This window comes from Phoxinus phoxinus, assembly GCF_949152265.1.
Source record: "Phoxinus phoxinus genome assembly, chromosome: 23".
Classification (NCBI taxonomy): Eukaryota; Metazoa; Chordata; class Actinopteri; order Cypriniformes; family Leuciscidae; genus Phoxinus; species Phoxinus phoxinus.
In genome coordinates, this window is record NC_136898.1 from 2366716 (window position 1) to 2392856 (window position 26141).

General features: G+C 38.2%; 1 protein-coding gene across 6 annotated transcripts in view; it reads left to right on the forward strand.

Annotated features, from left to right (window-relative positions):
* Nucleotides 1–26141, forward strand: part of LOC306991857 (3',5'-cyclic-AMP phosphodiesterase 4D-like) — a 278174-nt gene that overhangs the window by 188811 nt on the left and 63222 nt on the right. For 2 of the 6 annotated variants that reach the window (XM_079600086.1, XM_079600090.1), the window contains exon 1: nt 1–910. This exon is cut by the window's left edge. The exons of the other annotated variants lie outside the window; for them this stretch is intronic. In XM_079600086.1, coding sequence (XP_079456212.1) covers nt 825–910 — 86 coding nt within the window. In that variant the 5' untranslated portion in view covers nt 1–824. The remainder of the gene's footprint in view (nt 911–26141) is intronic. 6 annotated transcript variants of the gene reach the window in all.

Below are 26141 nucleotides of genomic sequence, written 5' to 3' on the forward strand. Positions count from 1 at the left end.
GATGAGAGCCGGGATCAGACGGCTGAGACGGGAACACACAGGAATGCGGACAACCCTGAGGTGACACTCGGTGTGTTTTCTCTTCTCCATCTCATCCTCCACGGTTACTCCACCCATTCCTTCAGCAAACACCACTGAATTAATCACAGCTAAGAGGATCGATAGAGGTGTTTGACTGGAGCGTTTTTTTGGGGTGGCGAACCAACATTTCCAGGGCTTACTGAGGACAACAAAGCCCATCGGAACGAATCGGACCCGTCATCCGTCTCTCCATGGCATCTGGGCTGTTTGCACCAGGAATATTTCGGAGAAGGGACGGCATGCATCTCCGGGTTTCAATGGGGAAGCATCTCCGATGGCCAAATGAAGCATTTTCCTCAAACAGTTATTAATGTGGAGAATTCATGATGAGGATGTACCACAGTGAGTTTCAAATCCCACACAAACGGCAGCGGAAAGACCCTCGTTCTGCTCTTTGTTTGTTATTTTTGCTCTACTACTATGGAACAACCACTTAAAACCATCCAGACTGTTTTTCCGTGTAATATGCTTGCCGTTTTGTTGCCTTAATATTTGATTTACGCACACTGTCAACGTTTTTAAATGGATGGAGTGTCTTCTCAGGACTCTTCTATGGAATAGCACACAGTAAGAAGATGTAATCTCCGTTGCTCCAGGTGGATTTCTTCTTGTTTTTGAGTTGCTTGGAGCACGTTTCAGTGGAGACATGTAAGCAGGGTGTATGATGGCTATCCCAAGGCCGGCGTAAGAGTTATTTATTTCTGAGAGCGAGAGGAGCCAACCCGAACCACACCTTCGCTTAAATGAAGACTGGCCGCAGTTACACAGGAAGGGAGAAAAAAATGATGCACGTCAACAATTTCCCGTTCCGAAGGCATTCCTGGATATGGTGAGTGGGGAAAATGGTTTGCAGAAGGAAACTGACCAGTTAGTGTAATGTTGTGGTCAACAGTGATGTCCGGCCTAGGAAAATTTACATTCAAATATTATTTGAAATCGTTAAAGATTTTTTAAGCATATTTGTGCTTGGAGTCAATTGTTTTATTTGTGATTATAACGCAATGAAACATGACAAATTGTGCCATTTTTGCCAGGTTGTCATAAAAATAAATTATGAACGAGAGAGCCAACTAAATATTAATAACTTATTATGTTGAAGTCAATGTGAGCGTTTTGTTGTTGTTGCATAGTAAAGCCTGTAGCTGTAGTTTGTCTTTTTTTGACAAATTATTCTGTCAGATAAATACCTAAACCAAGTTTAGTGTTTCGTTCTTCCCTCATGTTTAAACAATCTAGAATATTCTCCTCATATTTTGATGGTTTAATCGAACTTGTATAGGGTCATTAACAACCGATATCCCCTCTGGACATCACTTTTGGCCACTACTCTACTGTATGTGTATTTGTGTTTCATGACACTAGAAGTAGTTGGTAGGTCAAGTCTGTTTTACACACCAAAACATTGAGCTTCACATATTTGCCTGCAGATTTGCCTTAATCTTTAGCTAAATATCACTGCGTGTCAGTGTACTAAGAGCAAAGGTGCTGATGTAAGCCATGCCTTGGGTATTGTGGTTTTGTTCAAAACATTTTTGTACATTTCTAAGACTAAACTTGGCGTTTTCTTAGTTAATGCTGCTGTGTACAATAGCAAATTTGACTTTCCGTCTCTTGTAAAGTGATATAAATGCTGTTGTAGTTTCTGTTCACCTCTATAGAAGTTTACCCAAATATGATGTCCATTCTTGCCAGTCTCCATAAAGGTCACTCTCTGCTTGTTAAGTCGTGACGCAAGGAATACAGTTTCCAGGTCCAAACCTCTACACTTTTCCATTGAGAATAGCATCTAAACAGCCGTTTATGAGCACGGTTTATTCATATCACAAGCATTTTAAAAAGTCGCAGTGTGCACTACAGTCTCCCGGACGCCAGTATTTTAACGATTCATAAAAGATGAGATTCGGTATGGAGATAAAGGTTAGGTTCATGATTTTGTGGTTGCATTACAGCACACTGTGAGTGTATAGCTTTTGGCACTGAGGAAATTAGGCTTTTGCTACAAAGACGTCATGTGACTGTTTATTTTTCGCTCTCCACGTCGTTTTTTTCCCCCACGATATGTGTGCAACCACAGGCTTTTTTTAGTGAGCGCAGGCCTCATGGGTTCACCAGCCCGTCAACACCCGAGTATGAACAGCAGGCTCTGGTGTCATCGCCCTGATGTGGAAAACCCGAAAAACAAAACAGTGGCACTTTGGGTATAATGTCTTGCTTCTCTCTAGGGCTCTATAATGGCATCGCTCTGACATGGTGATAAATGAGGTAACAGGAACGTTAGTGTGGCACACACACAGGGATCCAGTCCAACGGAGGTCCGTGTGTCTAGTTTCATGTAGGAGTGTCACACTTTAGTTTCCTTAAGCCACAACTTAAACACAGGCGTCATAAAAGCAGCACTAGCACATGGCAAATGACATTAAACAGACCTTCAGCGTTGGTTTAGTTCATGTACCAACAATGCTTCCTAAATATTTGGAAGGAAAACAAACATGTAATTTGCATTTTTTCTTTGCTGTGATCAAATTACATAAGTTGCGAAAGCACCGTACGATTTCTTTCCCACCCTAAAGCAAGACAGTATTGTTCTGTGAGAACTGAAAGCATTCAACCTCTGCTTTGTGCATGTGTGTGTGTGTGTGTGTGTGTGTGTGTGTGTGTGTGTGTGTGTGTGTGTGTGTGTGTGTACGTTTTCTGGTTTAAACCGTCAAACTTTTACCTAGTTTTCACTTCCACCTACACCATGCGTGTTATTTCAGAAGAGATCAATGGTCCAGTGATCTGCCATATGCTGTTCAGCTGGTGTTTCTGCATTCAGAAGCGACAGGGTTGAGTTCAGATCAGGAACCTGCTGTCTTTAAGATTGTGTTTTATAGCCTTAAGACAGAGATCTCTCATCTCAGTCGTCTTCCCTAAGGCAGTGCAGAACACTTCAGTGTCTATTTCCATTGACTTTCCATGTGAAAACCAAACATTGTCAGTGCAGTTCTGTATTTTCAACAGATTAGTAATACATCAGCCGCAGTTCATGCATTTGTCAGGTCAAGACATCTCAAAGCTCCCTGCTGGTGAGAACAACAGTCTTCCTTATTTGAACGAACTTAAACTCTTTACATTCACTTCTTCATTTGAATTTTGTATGATAGAAATGGACTTATAATGTTGTTTTAAGCAATGAGAAGCAAACAGTGACGTACGTCACAAGCAGAACACGGAAAGATAATGCAAACATACATCCCAATTACAGAAACTGAACAATGACAAGCTTCATTTGCTTCTGTTTGCAAAACATACAAGTCAGTTTGAACAAGTTTTCCTTGAATCACTAATAGAAGCGGAGGTTGTGAGTTCAAAGAAAGTCAATAGTGAGTGTCTTCCCAATTATTATATTATATTATATCGCAGGTTACATCATTATGCTGTCAAGTTGTGAGAATTTTTTGAGTCATTGAATCATTATTTAGCGATTTGTTCAAAAACACTGATTCACTCAGATAGAAAACAAATTATTGTCTTTGAGTGAGCATTTTAATCATTCATTCAACTGATTAATTTTAAAACATGGATTCATTCAGTAACGAAACGTGTTACTGTGTCGTTTAGAGATGCGTAACAATTCATTTTGCTGTTTAAAAAAAAAACATTTGTTGGCGGAGCAGAAATATGCAATTACCTGGAAATATTGTTTCAAATGTGCAAGTTACTCAATATTAACGCATTAAATCATTATTTATAATATATAACTGTTACATAAAAGCACTATGATGATCACACAATTGATCACGTAATTATTTTATTATTTTATTTTATGCTATGCATTGTTAGATGTTTGGTTATTTTGGTCACACTTTACTTTAGGGTCCAATTCTCACTATTAACTATGACTTTTGCCTCAATAAACTCCTAATTACTGCTTATTAATAGTTAGTAAGCTAGATGTTAGGTTTAGGTATTAAGGGATGTAGAATATGGTCATGCAGAATAAGGCATTACTTCATAAGTACTAATAAACGGTCAATATCGTAGTAATATGCGTGATACTAAGCAACTAGTTAATAGTGAGAATTGGACCCTAAACTAAAGTGTTGCACCGTGTCCTAACTTCACGCGACGTAATGCGCGATAAAATGCGTCTTTTCCATGTAAATCAGAGTTTTTGTCCTAACCAGCCGCGACGGCGACACGAGACGACTCTGGAACGTCGCGCTGGAACAACAAACACAAAGTGTGGCAATGATAACCTCAGGTGCTGTTTATGTGCTTTATTTAATGTTAAAAGCGTGTCATGTGACTTTGAATATCATTTAGTGCTCTAGCTTTGTAGCCGTGAACGCAACAATGGATAATCTTCTAATCAGATCTTGAAATTAAACAAATGAAAACAAGAACGTTCAAACAGTGAACAAACAAAAGTGTATTATTTGACAAAGATTGTTTTAGTAACTCAGTCTATGTATTTTTTAGTAATGTTTAAATGGTGTAATATTTGTGAATTTGATTATGTAGCTACTAATCCATTTTCTTTTGAGTGCCGTCAAGATAACTCTCTGCTGCCGAGACTCCGCCCACACACTGTTCAGATGGGCTGTGGGTTTTGAGACTCCGCCCACACACTGTTCCGATTAGCTGTGGGGTTTGAGACTCCGCCCACACACTGTTCTGATTGGCTGTGGGTTTTGAGACTCCGCCCACACACTGTTCTGATTGGCTGTGGGTTTTGAGACTCCGCCCACACACTGTTCTGATTAGCTGTGGGTTTTTATTGATTTCGACGCATCTCGCAGTCGCGTCTAGTGTGGACACACATTATTTGTCGCTGGAATCTTATCGCATCGCGTCTGGTTAGGACATGGTGTTCCAGTGATTACTAAGAGGCTAGACTCCAAAATATCCTAATAATATGAAATTTCATATGCCTCAAGTGCCTGAAATGAATTTGGTTTAGTGTTTTGTAGAGGGAGGAATTTTAATGGGATTCAATGGCTGAATAATGGAGAGCAGACTGAACGTCAATGAAGGAATTTTAAACATTTTAACACTGCTGTGTGATAAGCCCAAAATCACATAATCCCAGTATTTCTTTTGGAAACACGCACACAGCCAAATACACACATTCCATGTTTGCGTTTAACTCTTATTCAACTGGTCCCCTGTTTCTCTGCGGAGTCATTTCGTGGATGATGAAAAGCCAGTTTTTTTCTCCCGAGTACGTTTCAGGAAATATTGAGGCAGTTATATGCCATCAGATTGAATTGTGGGTGTTACGTTTTGAAGTCATTGAATTGATCTACTCAGTTGAGGTGTGAACAGTTTAAAAAGGACAGCGTGCTTCACCTTATTCCGTTCGGCTTCACATGATTGTGCTCGTCCGTGTGCCACGTAAGCTTGTTTGAATGACCTTTGCATACGCTTTTGTGCCGTCACTAATTGGGAAAATCAATTACTGCAAAAAAGCAACGCAGCAAAACAATGAAGGAAGGATTAACCAGCACTGAGCTTAGTGTGTTTGAGAGACGCTCAGTAAAGGACTTACAGTTTATGACACCTACGCTGTAACTTAAGTCTAGAAATATTATGCAATGCGAATGCTTGGCCAGTGCATTGAAATTGTCCACATGCTTAGCTTGCGTTCTTCTGTTCCTGTTGCAGCGATTCTTCTTCTGTGCTTCAGTCCGGTAAAATGTGACAGACTTTATTAATATGCAATGCCTTGCGTGACTCATTCTGTACATAGTGATCAAGTCTGCGTAACTGTAAAATTCCTCTGTTCATCTGTTTAGGAATCACGCACAGAGCGACATGCCACCCATTAGCTGCATCTGCACTATTGTTGTAGCTTTATAATGGTTCGTTTCACATTGCGATATTTACTGCATGCTGTCTGCCAAAGCTCCCCGAGCGTCGTCCCTTGAGCGTGTGCCACACTAGATAACAAATAACACAAAACACACACACCAGAGACTGCTTTACACACACACACTCTCTCTCTCTCTCTCTCTCTCTCTCTCTCTCTCTCTCTCTCTCTCTCTCTCTCTCTCTCTCTGTGTGCCTTTAAACATCATTGCATGCAAAAAACAGGGAACCTTAGAGATAAAAGTTGCTACTTCAACGGTTTGGAAGCCAGAAATTAGTTCACACCACTTAAAAAGAGCCAGGATGACACCAGGCCTTATATCCAAGAACATTATGTTCATGAGGAATGTTGCATCATTGTAGATTAACTGTAGCCTGGATGCCAGCCGAACTTAGTCCCGCCCACAACATTTGAGGTCGGGAAGTTCGGTCTGGACTTGATCCGTTGTGGAGCAACTATCCTCGAACCAGAGCTGTTTGGACCAATCAAATTGTCAGGTAGGGCTTTATACGTTAATGGACAGATGATCAAAAGAAACGTAATCATCCACGTCACCAAAAGTGCGCTTGGGTTGAATTCGTTAACAACAAAGATGGCTGCCGCTGGAGAATTGAGATGTGTAGATTCCTCCATCGTGTCTGTTATAGAAGATATCGACAGCGCATTAATTTTAATAGAGGAACAAAGAACCGCGCTCAAGGCATTTGTCGATCGGAAAGATGTTACACTTACTCCGTTGGCTTGATTGGTTGCAGGTCTATCCAATTGAGTCCAGAGGCATTTCCTGGTTCAGTTGAAACACGCCCCATAATCACTCGTGGTCGACCGATATATCGCCACTGCCGATATATCGGCCGACATTTGGTATTTTTAAAATATCGGCATCGGCCATTAAGTTTTTCTGAAAACCCGATGTGTTGGAAGCGAGACTTTTATTTTGACGGGCGGCACTGAGAAGAGAACGGCAGCGCTTGATCACACAGCAGCGCTCACATTCTCCGTCTTCATTAGATAACGATCTCTGTCAGTCATATCTAATACTTTGTTAGACAGAACTCTAAACAAAGAAAGTAAATGGTACTGTATGTGAAAAAGTAAAGCGTTTGCTTTTATATTATTTGTAACAGAAAAGGCAAACAATCAGGCTAACATTTTCTCATTCACCGTCAACATTCAGCAAATGCGCATCTACATCATTCAAACAAATCTCTGAATCTAATAAACATTTAATTTCAAAAACCTTTATTTAATCGAATCCAGTTTTGATATCTTGAAGTGTGTATCTGTAGCCGGCATAAACGTGTTACTGCGAGTGACGGTTGGTCCGTGTGAAGTGAGTAAAAGCGAACAGAAGATCAGCTTCACAGGAGACGCGATCGAAAAACTTTAAATCCTTATTTTTAAAATATGCTGCGCTATATCCAGTTGCCCACTGTGTCATATTCATATAGTTTTCACTGTCCTGTATGTAAAATTAGCGTTGCCTTGTCTTTTTTTGAAAAAATAGTGCCCTGTTACAGTGTTTAATTCCTTTTTATTCACATATTCATATATTTGTAAACAATTACTTTATTTGTGAAAAATACTGTAATAGTATTGTAAAGTATAAGCATGTTTATTTTAAAGATTTGTTTTCTAATTCATTTATAATTTATAAAATGAATATATATATATATATATATATATATATATATATATATATATATATATATACATTAGAGCCGGGACTTTAACGCGTTAATTAAGATTAATTAATTAATTACACAAAAAATAACGCGTTAAAATTTTTTAACGCATTTTAATCGCACTTATTTTTGCACCGCAGAACGTTTCTCACTGGATGAGTTTAGGCGGACCGATTATACTGGAGCACCAATAGCGTTCATAACCGTCTATGTTCATAACTTGATAACTTCAGACAACAACAACCCGTAGATGGGACATTTTGTTATAAAAAACGAACGGATGGAAGAGCATGGTTGTGTGCAAGCTGTGCAACAAGGAATTCGGGACGGCTATTGCTACACTTAATGGCAAAAATAGCACTGGTCTGCTGGACTTGGTTGAACAAAAATAAACAATATTTTGTTGCTTAAGCTTATGTATTCAGTCATTATTCAATGGTATACTAAAAATCCATGTGAAAAAAATTACTTCTCACTGTTCTCAGGTCAAATATTTATATGCTATTAAAATGCGATTAATTTCGATTAATTAATTACAAAGCCTCTAATTAATTAGATTAATTTTTTAATCTAGTCCCGGCCCTAATATATATATATATATAAACAAATAAAAATATCAGCTTTATATTGGCCATCGGCAACCCTGCTCTCTAAGATATCGGCCATCAAAAAAAACAATATCGGTCGACCACTAATAATCACAGCCCAATGGAGCAGCATCAGACTCATATTCTGACTAGAATCTGGAATCTAGAAGCTAGGTTAACTGGGAGTTTAAGAGCAATGCCACGTCTCTGCATGGCCTCCTCTTTCCCAGCAATCCACACCCAAATAACAGCAGCATCATCATCCTGGGGTCAGATTGAAGAGGCAGAGCCTAGCAAGCAGTTTTGTGTTTAAAAGACGTTTAATAGTGTCCAAACACAGTCCAGACGTCTAGGCTAAAACAAGGCAACATTGGGGCTAAACCATGGCCCAATAATAGACTAGTCATCAATTAGATAACAAAGAAATGAAATGAGTGAAGAAATGAAATCACTGTTTACGTTGCTTACATGATGGATATTTGTATGAATTTGCAAGTTATTTTGGCAAAAACGACATGTAACCAAATTCAAGGTTATTTTGTCTAGAAGTGTGTTCCTCATAGCCGGGCTATATCGGGTCTATAGTTAACCTAGACGCTGAAATGACGGCTATGGACATTATGCACAGATGTGTGCTGTATCCAGGTGTGCCTGACCAACAACAATAATCAGACACACCTGGATTAATCAGTTTGTCCAATAATGGCAGACAGGAAACAAAGGAGCTGGCTAAAGTTCAGGAAGTAGTGCAGCTGTGCATAAAGTCCATTGCATGCTGGGAGGCCGTAATTTAATATTTCTCAAAGTACAGAGGATGAATCAGCATATAGACACTCGACTCGCCTGCATCCGCTGGATTTCACTGCATTACTGTGTCCAGCATCAAACTGCTTATGTTAGCATGGCTTTGAGGACTTTAATGTCTTTTTAAAGCAGATGACTTATGGGATATCTATGTATGTTTGCAAAACATTCCCCTATTACATAATGCACTTCTCAAGTGACGTTTTTCAGGTGTTAGTCGAGGATAAGGCGTAGTAATCGTATGGCGGACACAATGCACTCTTCTGTGCTATAAAAAGACACGAGTGTTGCTTGTGACGTCTGGAGATCTTCCCAGGCTTACGTCTGACAGGGCATCCCTGGGACGTCCCGTATATACGCACACCCGCGGCTCAGTGACATCACAAAGGTACGGTTTGATGGGATTAGCATTAGTGTTATGCACTTCCAACAGCAAAATGACTAAACCCATTACCTCAGCCAGCGCTAATACTGCAGACATGGACGCTAGCCGCTCTTCATGTCCACTGCGCTGTGAATAATGCACGGATTAGAAGGAAAGACCCTCCGAAGATTTCCTGTCAGAGCTGTTTTGAGTTTGACGATGCAAATGAAGGTGACCGGAGGCTGGAGGAATTCTCTGGAGAGATTAGCAGGAGCTCTGCACAGTTCAGATGCATCTACGCATCCATGCGTCCATACTCCATATTTATGGATGATTGGTTGAAAAGTCCCGTTGCAAAAGGGTTCAAGTCCTCTGATTTCATTTTAACATTAGTTTAGATCTCTAAAAGACATCTGTAAAAGTCATTGCATTTACTGTATTCCTGCAGAATTCTGATCCCATCTACCATTTATTTAGTTTATTTATATAAAACATATTGCCATATATATATGTGATGCGATCTGGGAAAACCCGTCGGATGTCGCGCTGGTAAGTTTTCAGTAAGGTCTAAAAATAGATTGAATGTCAGTTTTTTGTCAAAATTGGGTTTTCATTAAATTATTATTCTATAACATCTTGTCTATCATCTCTGAATATATATTAGGAAAATTCGCTAGTTTAGTGCAGAAAAATGGCGATTTATAGTGGCAAGCTGAAAAGATGGTGTCTTTCTCTTTGAACACTCATGGCGGAGCGGAGGTGCAAAAAAATAAAAAATAAAAATCGCGCACAGCTCTCCTTCTCTTAACACTACAAATACAGTTCACCGATCAAAATAAACTACATACCAGAATAAAGTTCCCGCCAGTCCTGTGTAAACTACAACGGCACGCAAGTTTCTTTTATTTATTTATTTTTATCCAATGTTATTGTGTGATGTGGAGCAGAGCACAAGAGAACAACGGAGTCTGAAGTAGCTGCTCGCTTAAAAGATCTTGCTTGCCTCCATCGTCCAATTTCAAAACGGTTTTCACAGGATGAATTTTGAGTTCATAAGTTTTTGAATGATACCTAATCTATGTTCATTACTAAAATATGTAATGTGAAAAAAGGCAATAAAAAAAGAGCGCCAGTCGTCCCGCTAGCAGGACGTGACCGTTAATTAAATCTGTTTTTGTCAAAATTCAGTTCCTGAAAATCATAGCGATCAGCCGACTTCAGACAACCATAACTAAGACATAAGATTTGGAAAGGGCTTGAAAACAGCTTTAATATGGTATCGAAACCTGTAATATGTCAAATTTTACCATGTGGTGGGTTTTCCCAGATCGCATCATATATATATATTAGGGCTGTCAAACGATTAAAATATTTAATCGCGATTAATCGCATTAATGTCATAGTTAACTCGCGATTAATCGCACATTTTTATCTATTCTAAATGTCTCTTGATTTCTTTTTGTCCCATTATTTTTTCTCATTTTAATGCTCTTATCAACATGGAAAAGTGGATCGGCTTGCTCTGTGCAAATGTTTTTTATTGAAAACAAGATTGGCATATACTGTTCAATTCCACACTGACATTCTCACTTGGAGCAAATAATCTCTCACACAATGTAACTCTCTCCATCAATAAAAGGGTGACAGAAATACTGACGAGGAAACGTTACTGATAGTGACTGAGTGTGCTGAGATCACATCAGCGGTGTGTGTGTGTGTGTGCTTGGCCATCAAGTGGTGTTTCAGACTGGACGTGCTGCGATGATAGCTCAGTTCACAACGACAAAACGCACAGATCACTTTGGTCTTGTCAACTAACCCATTTGGCAACTTTTTAAAAGTAAACTTTCCATTCAGAATCGTATTGGCATCCATTTCGGCGTCTCGCGCTCATCATTCATCCACTCAAAACGTAACGTTAAAGAGGATCGCAGTCGCACACCGGACGAGAAGCGCAGCGCCGCGTATTTAAAATCCGAACACATTATTCTCTATGAGTGTACACACACCGGCGGCGCCGTTCTGCGTTTTTATTGCTGGCCATAAACGGTGAAAGTGCGCGTCCGATGTGCTAGACGCGCTCAGTTGTCCTAGACGCGGCTCGGCGCAGCGAAGCCCAAACAAGTGTGTGCGGCGTGCTGTTGTTTTGTTTTGTTTCTGGTCTAGCTAGATCCGGTGTGGCGTTGTAGTTTTAATAACGTTACTAGTTGCTGCAAAAGCATGTGACAAAAACAACAAAGTTTGCTAGGCGTTAATCTCACGATAAAAAAATTGACGCCGTTAACATGGGTTTGCGTTAACGCCGTTAATAACGCGTTTAACGCACAGCCCTAATATATATATATTTATACCTTTAACATTTAATTTTCTCAATCAAATGCACAAAACTTTCGGACTGATCTCCTTTTTGAACAATTCATTCATTTGCTCATGATCACACTGAACATAGTGTATATTTTCTTTTTGCAATGCAATAGAAAGACTTTTTTTAATTTTTTTTATCTCATAAAATATGATCTGGCTGTGCGAAAGACTCTGTCCTGTATGAAGGAAATTATGTCAGCTCTCTTTATACTTGAGGTTCATGACTAAATTTGACTAGTAGCAGTGCATCAACTGTGAAATAAAGCGGTATACTAGAGAAAGCATGGGTGAATAGTTAGTGGAGTAACGTGAGCTGTAAAAAAAAGAAATAAAATGAGTTTACACCTTTATGAGTAACGAGGTGATTAACTTTTTCTAATGAACAACTGTTTGATGTTAGAAGGGCACATAAAGGTCTGACAGGGTGCTTGATCACCTGTAGCTTTACACACACTCCTTTCTCTTGATTAAACCCTGCGTCTCTTCACATTCTCACTGAGGCTTTTTTCGGCCCATAATTGCTCGTATTTCCCTGGAGATTTGAGGATCCTGCTTCTTGATTGCTGTAGAGGACATACATGCACAAGCTTCCAGGCCCTCGGGGAACTTTGCGATAGTTTCCAGCTGGGAATGTTGTTTTAAGAAACATGTTTCCAGATGTAAACAAATGACAGGAAATGTTGGTGGTCGCGTGGAGGTATAATTTGTAATGCTTTTTTTTACGTATGCATGCATACCTTTAATAAGCGGCATATGCATTTATGTAAATTGGATCAGCAGGTGCTGCGCATGACTGCGTGTGTTAGAAACGTGTTTACTGCACTGTTATCTGTGATGCAGTTGAGGTATTTAAAGGGATGAGGTGGATTAACCTTCTTTTGTTCTGGTTTAGTCCTCCATCCAGACACAGGCGTTCTTCTTCTCTCCAGAACGTGTCCTCTCATTTGGACTTCAAAGAATGTTTTTCTTTTAAATACCCTCCGTCTGTCTTTGTTTCAAGTTTCACATTATTTATTTTGTCCCCGAAATAGCTGGTGCCTGACGTTAAGCTCAGCTTCTCATTGTCTGTATATGGAAATGCTTTCAGCTAATGGTAATGCCAACCAGGGAAACTTTTTAAAGGAGAAACTATTCTGCTTTTTTCATCTTTCTTCAGTGTGTAATGTTGCTGTTTGAGGATGAAAAAGATCTGCATTATTCTCTATATCAGTGTCAGTGTTTCTGAACTCCTGAAACGCCTCCATTGTAGTCTTGAGTTTCTTCCGGGAACGAAAACGTCACAATATTCCTCATTATAATAATTGATACGCAGAATAAAGGGGCGGGGCCTGGTTGAGTTAGTTAATAGTGTGTTAAACTGGTGGTTATGGTAAGGGGCGGGACATTTCCCAAACACACTCGAAGCGCTCAACCAATCACAACACACTGATCCAGCCGACCAATCAGAGCACAGTGTGCTTTTCAGAAGGAGGGGCTTCATAGAGACAGGAAGTAAACAGAGCGTTACTGACAGACTGGGAAGAGAGGAGCCGCAACAATGACTGATATGGGGAAAATAATGTGTAAAATAATAAACCTATTCTAGTAACCACCCCCAAAAAAAAAAAATTTGACAACAACGAAACAGGGTTATTAATAACCCGCTCCGATCGTTGTCGAAAAGGACCCGTGACGCTAAATTGTACCTGACAGAAATGTGCCGCATGGGACCTTCAGTGAGCAGATCTGAGCGGTGCCAAACGGGTCTGAGAGATGCGCCGGCACACAGCGAGCCAGAGCTCGGTCTCCTGTGGAGAGGATCATTAAAGCAGAGAGACGAGGAGACTGAAGCTGGCAGATCTCTCTCATCACAGGTGATCGGACACATGGCACTCACCAATTAAACCCGCCGTCCCTCTCATTACAGGACGCTTCCCAGACCAGCGGCGTCTGTCCTCGCCGCAGAGCATCTTGGGTAAATGGAAAGACAAACCGACAGCCTTTGATGGCAAATAAGGCTTAGCAGACATCAGAGAAAATGAAGGAGTGATATAAAGCCTGCTGTATCATATTTCATACGGCTTTTAAATGATCAACATGATCAAAACTTTGCTGGAAAACCCGCTGCACTCAATCTGCTTCATGCCTTCTGTCGTCTGATTAATAGTTTCGACTTTTTTTATCAAGTAAAAAGCCTTTTAGTGTAATTGTACAAACGTTCACCTTCAGCTTGTGCTTCACATGTCTTTTTGCTGTGAAATCTGCACTGATGTTTATCAAGTAAACATAAGAATAACTTCAATTGTTTGTAATATTTCAAGATGTACACTTACTGGGACTGAAGCAACTTGATTATGCAGACATTATAGAGAAAAATCATTCAAATATGATCATGCTTTTGAGGAAGGTTTATTTGTTCATCTCTCAATCATCATTTTGTATTGCATTGCATAATATGTTTTAAAACTACAGAGCTTTGATCATAAAACGAATAATTAAAAAATGATCTTACTAAGACATATTATTAGCAGATATAGAGTGACGACATACCGGCATTATATTGATTTACATTGCAAGCTATCTTACATTTGGGCAATATAAATATCATATTTTTGCTCAGTTTGCGCCTCTGATTAAAATTGAGCTGTTTTTTCCTCCTCGAATATGAGCTCATTAATGTCCTGATGTGTCAAATACAATACTCAGCCAAACAATGTGCACTTTTTTATTCAGATAAAACAAAAAATTTGCCTTAAGGTTTAATAAAATGTTCCATTTAAAAAAAATCTATGATTTCATACGTCAGGCTTTACAACTTGTCTTAAATTTCAATCTTTATGGTCTTAAAATGTCTTAAAAAGGTCTTAAATTTGACTTGCTGAAACCTGCAAGAACCCTGTGCAAGGTTGACACTCTTCAGATGTGACGTCAGAACTCAGTTGCTAATTATAGCTCAGATATTCAAACTGTTTTTCAGCATTCATAGTCACATTCGTCAAGCTGATCCTGCCTGGACTGAGAATCTGATAAAGCAAAGAGCTTTCAGAGATCCTAAACTAGGGGTGTAACGATACCCTCGTGTCGCGATTCGAAATTCAATATGATATTATAGCGATACTCCAAGACATTTGGTAGAAGATTATCAAAATATGAACTGAAAACTTTTTGAAAACACAGAATTATTTTTTTCTGGTGAACTATACACAATACATATTGTTGCATTTTATATTGTGATATTTTGTTACACCCCTATCCGAAACACATGTGACACCACGTGTACTGTAGGGATCAGCGTTTCCGCTTGTTTGGCAGACACTTGTGTATTAAACTTTAAAGGTATTTATTTTATTAGCACTTGCTTTAGCCTAGTATACTAACTATCATTTTAGAGCCGTTTTAAGCTTCCAACACAACAAGACAGCAAAGGAAATATCATGATGGCTGCGGAAAATGAAAGGCTGACTCATTTATTAAGTTAAAAGTATCATGTAACTTGTGATCCTAGTAGACGGTGTTCTTGTGTTACAGGATCTGCTGGTGGCCGTAACTGAACCCGTTTGACCAAACCACCGCTTGGCCTCCCTATACCTGTAAATGAAGACGCTATCTGTCTTACGAGGCTGTTGGGTCTGTCAGGGTTAGATGGGATTGAGCTGAGACACAGGATAGTTATCTTGATCTAAGCAAAACATTCCAACAGTGCTTCCCAAACAATCCCGGGTCAACAGTCCCGAGGCTTTCACTGCTTCCACAGGACATGCTGATCTTTCAATATGTCCAATTCCCAAAGACTTTGCTTCTGTTGATACATCTGGATTTACTTTAGTTTTGTGTCTTCTGTTTTCATCAGAGCCTACGGCTTGAGCATCAGCGGGGTTTCATAACACACCAGCCTGTGTGTGTAGAGCAGAATAACACAAGAGAGTCATCAGTCAACTTACGTGTGTATTGTTCAGCAGTGCCAGCCACTCATAAATCACGGTTTCACCGTCAACAGGACAAACATGTTTAAGTGAGCCGCTGTTCACCGGCTCGGGTTTAGGTTACACTCCTAGGTCACCTCTGAGTCTCTGATCACTCAGGAAGCTTTAGTGTTGATGTAACCTCACACACTGATATCTGATCACACTCACACACATCCATCCATCTCGTTCTATCTATCTATCTATCTATCTATCTATCTATCTATCTATCTATCTATCTATCTATCTATCTATCTATCTATCTATCTCGTTCTGTCATTCTATCTATCTATCTATCTATCTATCTATCTATCTATCTATCTATCTATCTATCTATCTATCTCGTTCTGTCATTCTATCTATCTATCTATCTATCTATCTATCTATCTATCTATCTCGTTCTGTCATTCTATCTATCTATCTATCTATCTATCTATCTATCTATCTATCTATCTATCTATCTATCTATCTATCTATCTCGTTCTGTCATTCTATCTATCTATCTATCTATCTATCTATCTATCTATCTCGTTCTGTCATTCTATCTATCTATCTATCTATCTATCTATCTATCTATCTATCTCGTTCTGTCATTCTATCTATCTATCTATCTATCTATCTATCTATCTATCTATCTATCTATCTATCTATCTATCTATCTCGTTCTGTCATTCTATCTATCTATCTATCTATCTATCTATCTATCTATCTATCTATCTATCTATCTATCTCGTTCTGTCATTCTATCTATCTATCTATCTATCTATCTATCTATCTATCTATCTATCTATCTATCTATCTATCTATCTATCTATCTATCTATCCATTTCTATCTATCTATCTATCTATCTATCTATCTATCTATCTATCTATCTATCTATCTATCTATCTATCTCGTTCTGTCATTCTATCTATCTATCTATCTATCTATCTCTATCTATCTCGTTCTGTCATTCTATCTATCTATCTATCTATCTATCTATCTATCTATCTATCTCGTTCTGTCATTCTATCTATCTATCTATCTGTCTGTCTGTCTGTCTGTCTATCTATCTATCTATCTAACTAACTATCTATCTCGTTCTGTCATTCTATCTATCTATCTATCTATCTATCTATCTATCTATCTATCTATCTATCTATCTATCTATCTATCTATCTATCTATCTATCTATCTATCTATCTATCTATCTATCTATCTATCTATCTATCTGTCTGTCTGTCTGTCTGTCTGTCTATCTATCTATCTCGTTCTGTCATTATATCCATCCATCCAATCTATAGTAACATCTAGACTCTAGCAACTTTTGAAATACTTTTTTTTTTTTCATAAAAATACAATATTTTTAGTTTGTCCATCCGTCTGTCTGTCATTCTATATATATATATATATTTTTTTTTTTTAAATAAACTTTCAATGCCCATGTCAGCAAACATTCCAAGTTTGTCATGACAAATTTTTATTTTTTCTAGTTTAAAAAAAACGGTCATATGAATTGCTTTGAAGATCAATTAATTGTAATCTACTTCCTGATTTTGAAATACAAATTGCAATTCTGCGTCCCGTATGTTGCGTCTGTTTGAATTCATGAAAAATTAGTGTAAAATAATCCGCCTTTCATTCAAAATGTCCATCGCAAACCTCATTCAGACGTAAATATCAGGTGGAAACCACAGCCTAAAATGTAGTCCATGTTTGTTTTCATTTCATATTGCTCACATGTTTATATTTTGTAAGCTCCAGTAAGACACAGGCATCGGGCCACAGGTGGAGGAGTGGATCTGTGTGAAGCCTGGGCTAAATGAGAGGTGGCAGGAGATGTGATTGTGTGTTTCTGGGTTTCCACTGTAGACACTGAATTACACCAATCAAACAGAGTCTTGCTCCTCCAGCCCTCGTCTGCTTTCCTCCTCATACTTGTCCAGAAATGCTCTGTCGTCGGCATCTGTGTCTCAGACGCCAGTTCCAGCTGATTCATCCCATTAATGCACTTTTCTGAAACAAGATCAGTATTATTTTTGTTGTTACCTCGTCCAAGCGACTACAAGTAAATATCATTGTACGTTCAATTTGCTGGCATATCGTTTCTGTAAAGTTAAAGGTGCTTTGTGTAATATTTAGGAGGATCTGTTGACAGAAATGCAATATCATATGCTTAACTATGTTTTCAGTGGTGTATAAAGACCTTCCTTAATGAACCGTTATGTTTTTATTAGCTTAGAATGAACATTTCTATCTACACACACCGCTGGTCCGCTTACATCGACATGTTTCTATGGTGGCCCTGAGCGGACAAACGCGTTTCGTCACTATGTTGTTCTTCAAAGCTAAAGTCAGCGAATAAAACACTGACACAATGATGAACAAGTAACTATAATATTCGCAATAACATATTGTTTTACTGAATAATTAAGTAAACCTAATTTCTTAATTTATCTTTGTAAAGAAACCTCATTAACTGGCTACTCTGCTGTCTCAGACGACGACATCACTTCCTGTCGGCCACCGTAACTTCTGTTGGGTGCAATTCACAACCTCACCACTAAATGTCGCTAAAAATTACACACTGCAGCTTTAAGTTGTCTAACATATCTCACTTAATGATTAGCATTGCACACTTCAAAATCACATAATTGGGTAGAAAAAGAGATGACAAGAGCAAGGGATGCGCATACTATATCCCAGGGTGTTTATGAGAACGTTTGGCTAATGTTTCCATTTCCTATTAAGTTATAACAAAAGTTATTTCTGAATGTTCTCTGAAAGTAGAAGTAAAAAAAAAAAAAAAAAAAAAGATTGGTTATTCGAAGTAACAACTATATAAGAAATATAATTAACATTAAAAAACGTTAAACAAAAACATTTCAGAAAAAACGGTTCCTTGAACAACGTTTATTTTTTATTTTTTTGTTAGCTATTGCTTTGAAAACATTATTAAAGACCAGATAACTTTTAGCAAACATTCTATTAACCTTTTAGTTATCTATTAATGTCTAACATAACCTATCTAACATATCTATTAATGTTACAGGAAGAAACTCTTTTCATAACTTTGAGAGAGCCTTGCCAGAACGGTCCCTGTTAACTTAGATATGCTTTAAAGGGGATTTTGCAGATGCAACATCACTAAAAGGTTTTAGCGTGCTGAAAGTCTAACACACTAAAGCACACATGCATTAAAATCTCTAATAATTGCAAAGCTCATCCCTTTTAAAGCCCACCAGTTATCATTGTCAAACTAGTCGGTCATCTTGACCCATTCCCGAGCCTGTGTGACCTGAGTGATCTAATACTAGTGCAATTATCAATCTTGTGTTTGGCAAACATCATTAAATAGATTTGTTTTGTGAAGATCAGATATGAGAGTGTCGCCCTCTAGTGGTGTGTAAAGGGAACACAGCGTGCTTTACTAACACCAAGCAGGATTACACAAGGAACACTTGTGCATCTAATCACAGGAGAATTTCTCTTTGTGTGGCATATAGCTTCAGTCCTGGGATGTGATTGGTTCAGCCAGCCAGGAGGGCGGGCCAATCACACCATGCTGTTCATCAATTAGCATGCGACAACTATTTAGTTAGCTTGTTTGCACGAAGCGCACATTACCAGCACTCCACCTGTAGAAGGTTTCGTCTGCCCCTCGGGACTATGGTTACAGTGCTGATGAAAAATGCAGAGTTTAGACTCGCTGTTTACACAGTGATATATCGCCACGCACCTGATCTACATAACACTGACCTCTTCCTGTGCATGTGCACTGCGGGAGGACCGGCTCAGATACCGCTTAACACACTGGGAGAAAACACACGTTTCTTTTATTTTTTTATTTTTTTTTATAAAATATAACAATTTATTAAATTTTTATTTAAATTGTGTTACATTTAATTTAATTAATTAAAAGTTATATTTACATTTATTAATTACATTTACTAACCCTTTAGACCAAATGTTATTATATTTTTTTCCCTCCATATTTTATTTGTTAAACATAATTTGATTCATGTTTAACAATAATTACATTATTTTAGCAGATGCGTTTTTACAAAAGCATACAGTTCCAACAGCTATTATTATTAATATTATAAAAAAAAATCAAAATATTGTTTAATTGCACTAAATAAATAAGTTTGCATCAGATAATGGTTTGCCTTCCCTTCACAGAATGGTTTAACTCCCCATAAATATAATACAGTGTTAATCCTGAATTCATATTTAATGTTGCTGCTGTATATTCAGCGGTCATATTTTCTGCCCGGTTACCTGGCCCTGGACGACCCAATAGCAGCACGCCGCTAAATGAATCATCAGATTCAACCTCAAAATCCTTTCAGAGCAGATGGGATCAATGAAGCCAGATCTTCTTCCCTGAATTAGTCATAGTTTTCTGTTCTGTAGAGAAATGAATAGTCAGAGGAAGAGGCTTTATGATTCCCACAAACATCTGCTGCTCTGCTGTTTTCATCACACACACTCATGAATCAACACAATGAATTCACCTGTCCACTTACACTCACGGTTGCTTCAGCGTGTGTGTTCAGCGTACAGTGACTACAGGAGGATGGCAGCGTTACACATGCGGCGTACAGTAGAGTTAGGAACAACGTTCATAACCATATATTCATATGCTAGTATCTAGAAAGCACTGACCAATAAACACTATAGTATTTACTAGTAAGTATGCATTAAAAAAAAAGCAACAGTAAAGACATTTATAATGTTAAAAATATATATATTTTAAATCGATGCTGCTCTGTTAACTTTATCTTTTCATCAAAGGATCCTGAAAAATATTATGATATTGATAATAATAATCAGGAATGTTTCTATTTGACTCTGGTAAGTTTATCCATAGCAGACTGGTGGGATTGGCCTTGGACAGCAGCATGCCCAGTGCATTATGGGTGTTTTCTAGTTTGCTCTAGTCAGTTTTTTTTTTTTTAAATCACCTTTCTACTATATAGACCTTACGTATTTATGAATGATAAAATCTTGTTTTCAAATCAACCCCTGACATTTGTTATGATCCGCTTCAAACATTACAATGCTCATGATAGCTTTTGTTAACTGTACAACATAAATCCACTTTATGTACAACATTATGTACTGTACAATCCACACTTCATATACAACATTATGTACTGTACAATCCACACTTTATACAACATTATGTACTGTACAATCCACACTTTATATACAACATTATGTACTGTACAATCCACACTTTATATACAACATTAATCCACATAAAACGCAAGTTCAAAGACAGTATTATAAAGATGGATGTGCGCTTGTTTCTCCGGCGCATAAGGTTTATAGCACATTTTGCCAGCTGTGTGTATTCGTATTCGTTTGTAAGTATTCGTTTTTTGATATTTTTTTAGTGGTGGTGCTTTAATTAGCATGTTTTTTTTTTGAGGTTTTTGAGCCTGTCCATACATTTACAGATGCCGATTTAGTAGCAGTGTCACGATATATCTGTCACATGCTGCGTTCCAAACCGCATACTCAATGAGTAGGTACTTAATTTCAATAAGTACTTACTTAACGAGCGCTAAAAGAGTAGGTACTTTATAGCCAAATCTCGTTAAGTATGAATGCGAACCGGACATCTGCCATGTTGACGTTATCATGTGACCTACAACGCGTTATCACAAGTGCAACAACTTAAAAGATTTGAACGACACGTTTAATTCATCTATCTGTAAATATCTTGATATTGATTAAACTTGCTCATTTTATGGTCTTTTTAAAGAAACTGCTGCCCATTTATTTTGAGAATACATTTAGGGTTGATTTAAGTTCTTATATTTAACCCTACTCATGTGACCCACCGTTTTATCCTTAACGATATTATTTATTTTTATTACGAAATCCCAAAATTGTCATCTCTTGAATATGTTGTTAATTTCTTTATTTTATATCCAAACATTTTCATCCACAAACAAAAGTGGCTTACCGTGAAAAATACTGACCGATACTTAATTATATTACTTTTTACTGAAAAAAATCAATAAAACAAACAAAATGTAATGTATGTCATATGACATAGCTATGCATGAATACACTCTAGATGTGTATATTGTGAACATATCTACATTTTCATTCAAACAATTAATTAAATAATGATATTTGATTTACTGACAACAATGATAAATATTAATAAAGGAGTAAATTAATGAATGAAAGTCACCATCACACAATAAACAAATGCAAGTCAACACATGAAACAAAGCTTTATTCAAACTACAATCATGTATATAGGCTACAGGCACTGAACCACATCTACTGCCATCTCAACACAGCGGTTCCCATTCTGCGGCTTTATTCTGATGAACCAGCGGACCGCCAGAGGTGAGCCGTGCCGGAGGTTGTTGCGTGATGTGTTGTGCTTCACAATCTGAGGCAATAAGGGCCGGTGGAGTGATGGAGGGTCTCGTCCATGGCACGATCTCCAGGATTCAGCTCTGTGCTCCTCATCCTCAGTGCTCACACCAGTCTGCTGACATTTCAGATCCTACAAAAATGCACAAACATAACACAAAAGCAGTAGTTTTAACAGCACAATGTCATTTGATTTCAGTATTATTTAGAAGACAAGAACGCTTTTTTCCACAAATGCCGCCATCATCTTTCCTTGCAGGTCCTGCTCCACCACAACAGCTGTGCAGCAAATGCACAGAAATCAAGAATCAGAAAGGTGCTGTAATAACTCTGTTTGAAATTACAATAATTAAAATAAACTACAACTTAATATTTAAATTATTATTAATTTCTGTAGTATACTCACTCAAAGCCTTTGATGACAGCCTTCAGCTTCATGAGCCTCTCTCCACCGGATAAACACACATCTGTTCTTCTGTCCCTGTAACATCCAGACAAGACTCCCATAACCTCTGTGATTTATGAGCTCAACACTACATTTACATGTTGAGGTTGTTTTAACTTTTTATCCAACATACATGTTCCTCAATTTATCAACAGTACTAATGGACAAATAAAATAGATAACTTATGTTTAGTTACTTTATAGATATGTTCTACATAATAGCACACATATCACTCAGATGTATATTTCATGTTGTGATGTGCTCTTCTGCAATACTTATAAAAGATGTTCCTGTCAGATGTAAATAGACGTTTAAAATAAGCGTCTTTAAGATGTTTATGGTTTATGTAAATCCACGTTAGAGACGTAACTTACGTGTCCTTACTGGAGCTCCTGTCAGCTAGAGCTAACGTTATACATAATAAAACGAGTTTTTACAGCCAAATCACAATCATACTATACTGTCTAACTCCTTTACACCTTCAACAGTTAAAACGTTTACTCTATAGTAGTTTAACACATGCAATTTTAACACAAGGAACCGTGTTTACTCAGTCACATTTGAAACCCCCGGCGTCGCTGATCTCCGTGATGTTTTATAATGACGTATCCTCTTGCGTGTCCTCCTGGGATAGAAGAGTATCCACCGGTTGAGCACTCAAAAATCTGGCTGGAAGCAGTAAGCCATCCGGGAACTTCTCGCCTACTCTTTTATGAATACTGATGTTTCGAACGTACTGCTTCCTTCACGTACTGTTTTCGCCTACTATATAGTAGGAAAGTAGGCATATTGGAACGCACTTAAGTCCGAATCTCGCGATAATTAGTACGTCACCCAGGTAATTCTCGCCTACTCTTTTGGATTCATACATACTTTTTCGCTCGCCTACTCTTTTTCCCATACTAAATAGTAGGGAAGTATGCGGTTTGGAATGCAGCCAATGTCTTCATCTGCACCTGTCTGTCTTAGTCTGCACTACACTTCCCAGAATCCCTTGTGTCTTCACACCTGAACTCACTCCCTCAATCATTCACCTGTGTCTTGTTAATTACCATCATTATCTGTGTCACCTGTCTTCACCTTGTTAGTGTTCGTTTGTATCTGTATTTAGTTTGCTTCTGTTCAGTCTGTCTTTGTCGGTCCTTGTTAATGTTACAGTGTATTGGGAGTGTTACCCTTCTACCTGTACCAGTTTTGTGTGAGTTTATTATTGTAAAAGTTTGAATTGGATCTTTGTGCCTCTGCCTTTCTTCACCCGCACCATACACCGTGACAATATCGCAATACAAAAATGCGTCAATATATATCATGGATAGTGACAATATGTATTGCGTATAGTTCACCCAAAAGGAAAATTTCTTTGTGAGAATTTTTTTTTAGTTCTAGTGTCAGTACTACATTAAACTACTATATATAATGTATATAATGTTGCTTATGATGTATAATAATGCAATGGGGGAATATTTGTGGGTCCTGATAATGCCAAATGATAAAAAGTGGCCTATCCTCTAAATTAATTCTGTATTTTCAGCTTCAGAATCATGAATATTGTTATTCTGGTGTCTCTATTGTCCTGTGCTTTGGGTTTCCAGCACTAAGTCCAAACATATTAATTTACACACACAATGTTATATAAAATTTTGCATTTTAATCAACAGTACACTTTTATCATATGTCTTGGAGTATCGCAATAATATGGTATCGTGAGTTCAGTATCGTGATGTGTATCGAATCGTGACTTGAAGGTATCGTTACACCCCTACAATTTTTTTTTTTTTTGCACATCATCTCCTGCTGGCAGTTTAATCAGCCTTAAAATGGCCAATCCACATAGATATCTCAAAATGACCAAATATGATCCAGTTCACAGTCCCAGTTCATATATTGGTCAGTCACTACGCAACAGTGCCACAGTAACAGGAGTGTGTGCGGTTTCCAAGAACCAGTCAATAAACATCAAGCCTCATAAGTTTGATCAGATGTTGGCAGCTCCAGCGCTGCACTGGCAGGTCTCTGGACGTCGGGTTGAATGTTCAGCTAGAGGTTCAGCGAGGTGTCTGAATATGACTATGAATGCTCAGTGTCACATTGCCTCGCGCTGTGTTCATAAAGAGAGGACGTGGGAAGAGATGAGCTGATGTTAAAGATGAGTTTACCCGCTCGCACCGACCTCCACTCGCTCGAGCTGTTCGTGAATCCTCTCTGCGTGTCCTCCAGCGGCTCGCCGTTCGCCACCAACAAACCCATCGACATTAAAGCCCGGAGGCGATGGTAACGTTTGCCGTTTTTAACATGTTTATGTTGTTTTATGTATGAACAGACTTTAGCAGTGCAGAATTTTAGCGTTTTGTGTTTATGTCGGGATGCTTTGCCTTCTATGGCGGTTTGGTGTAGTGTGTAAACACTTCCTCTCATGCATTTGTTTATTCCTAAAGTGAATGAATGAAGAGGCAGAGCTCAGGCTGCTAATGTGTTTATATATCACTTAATCACATTCACCTTAAAGAGCCTAATAGAGCCGTATCAGGAGAGACACTCATTCACACACTGAGGAAAACCTGCTGTTATTAGTGGTGTCAATGTAGTCAACTGGTGTTGCTGATATTCAGGGTAATACTGTACAATCTGCAGATTGCAAAAAAGATATTTGCATTTATTTGACTCAGAATGCTTTAGAAATATTTGATATATGTGCATTATGCACCAATAAGGCTGATGATGCATCTGGATGTCTGCTGTTAATCGGCTAAGTTATGTTAGAGTAGGGTTCAATCTGTTAAAAGATTAGTTCACTTTAAAAAAAACTTTTGCTGATAATTTACTCACCCCGATGTCATCCAAGATGTCCATGTCTTTCTTTCTTCAGTCGAAAAGAAATGAAGGTTTTTGATGAAAACATTTCTCCATATAATGGACGTCACTGGGGACCAAACGGTTCAAGGTCCAAATGACAGTGTCAGCGCCGCTTCAAAGGGCTTTAAACGACACCAGACGATGAATACGGGTCTTATCTAGCGAAACCATCGCTGAAGGTTGTACTGTACCTTGTACAGTAGCATAAACGGTTGTTTTTGACTTAGAACAAATACAGAATGGTCTGACTTTAGCTTTGTGAAGTTGTTACATAAGACACACCTGCATAAAACAAAAACAGACGGACTGAACGAATATGCAGATTCACTCCCTGACAGCAGGTGGCGCTTGTGGAAAAGAAGCGTTTCTTTGGGTACGGATGTAAAAAAAATACAGTTGCTGATTTTGGTCGTAAAATTTTCGCAATTTAAACCTTGATAATGTGTTTTTTGTACTTATTTTTCTGTATTTTCGGGAGCTACCAAGACAGGGATAAAGATCTACCAGTCGATCGCGATAAACGGGTTGGCGACCACTACAGAAACGAATGATGCTTAAAATCTTCTGTTATTTTTCTTAGTGACAAAACTGTCCGACTGTAGCATCGTGTTTTGCAACAAGCGCCACATAATTAGTTTCATTTTTTTCTCAAAATCAAATAAGGAGCTCACTAAAGGTGTTTGTTCAATTGAGGCCTGGAGGAATTAAATGAATCGTACCTGTTTGTGCTAAACTTTGTAAATGTCAGCCGTAATCTGATTGCTCTGTTCTGCGAGGAGTAAAG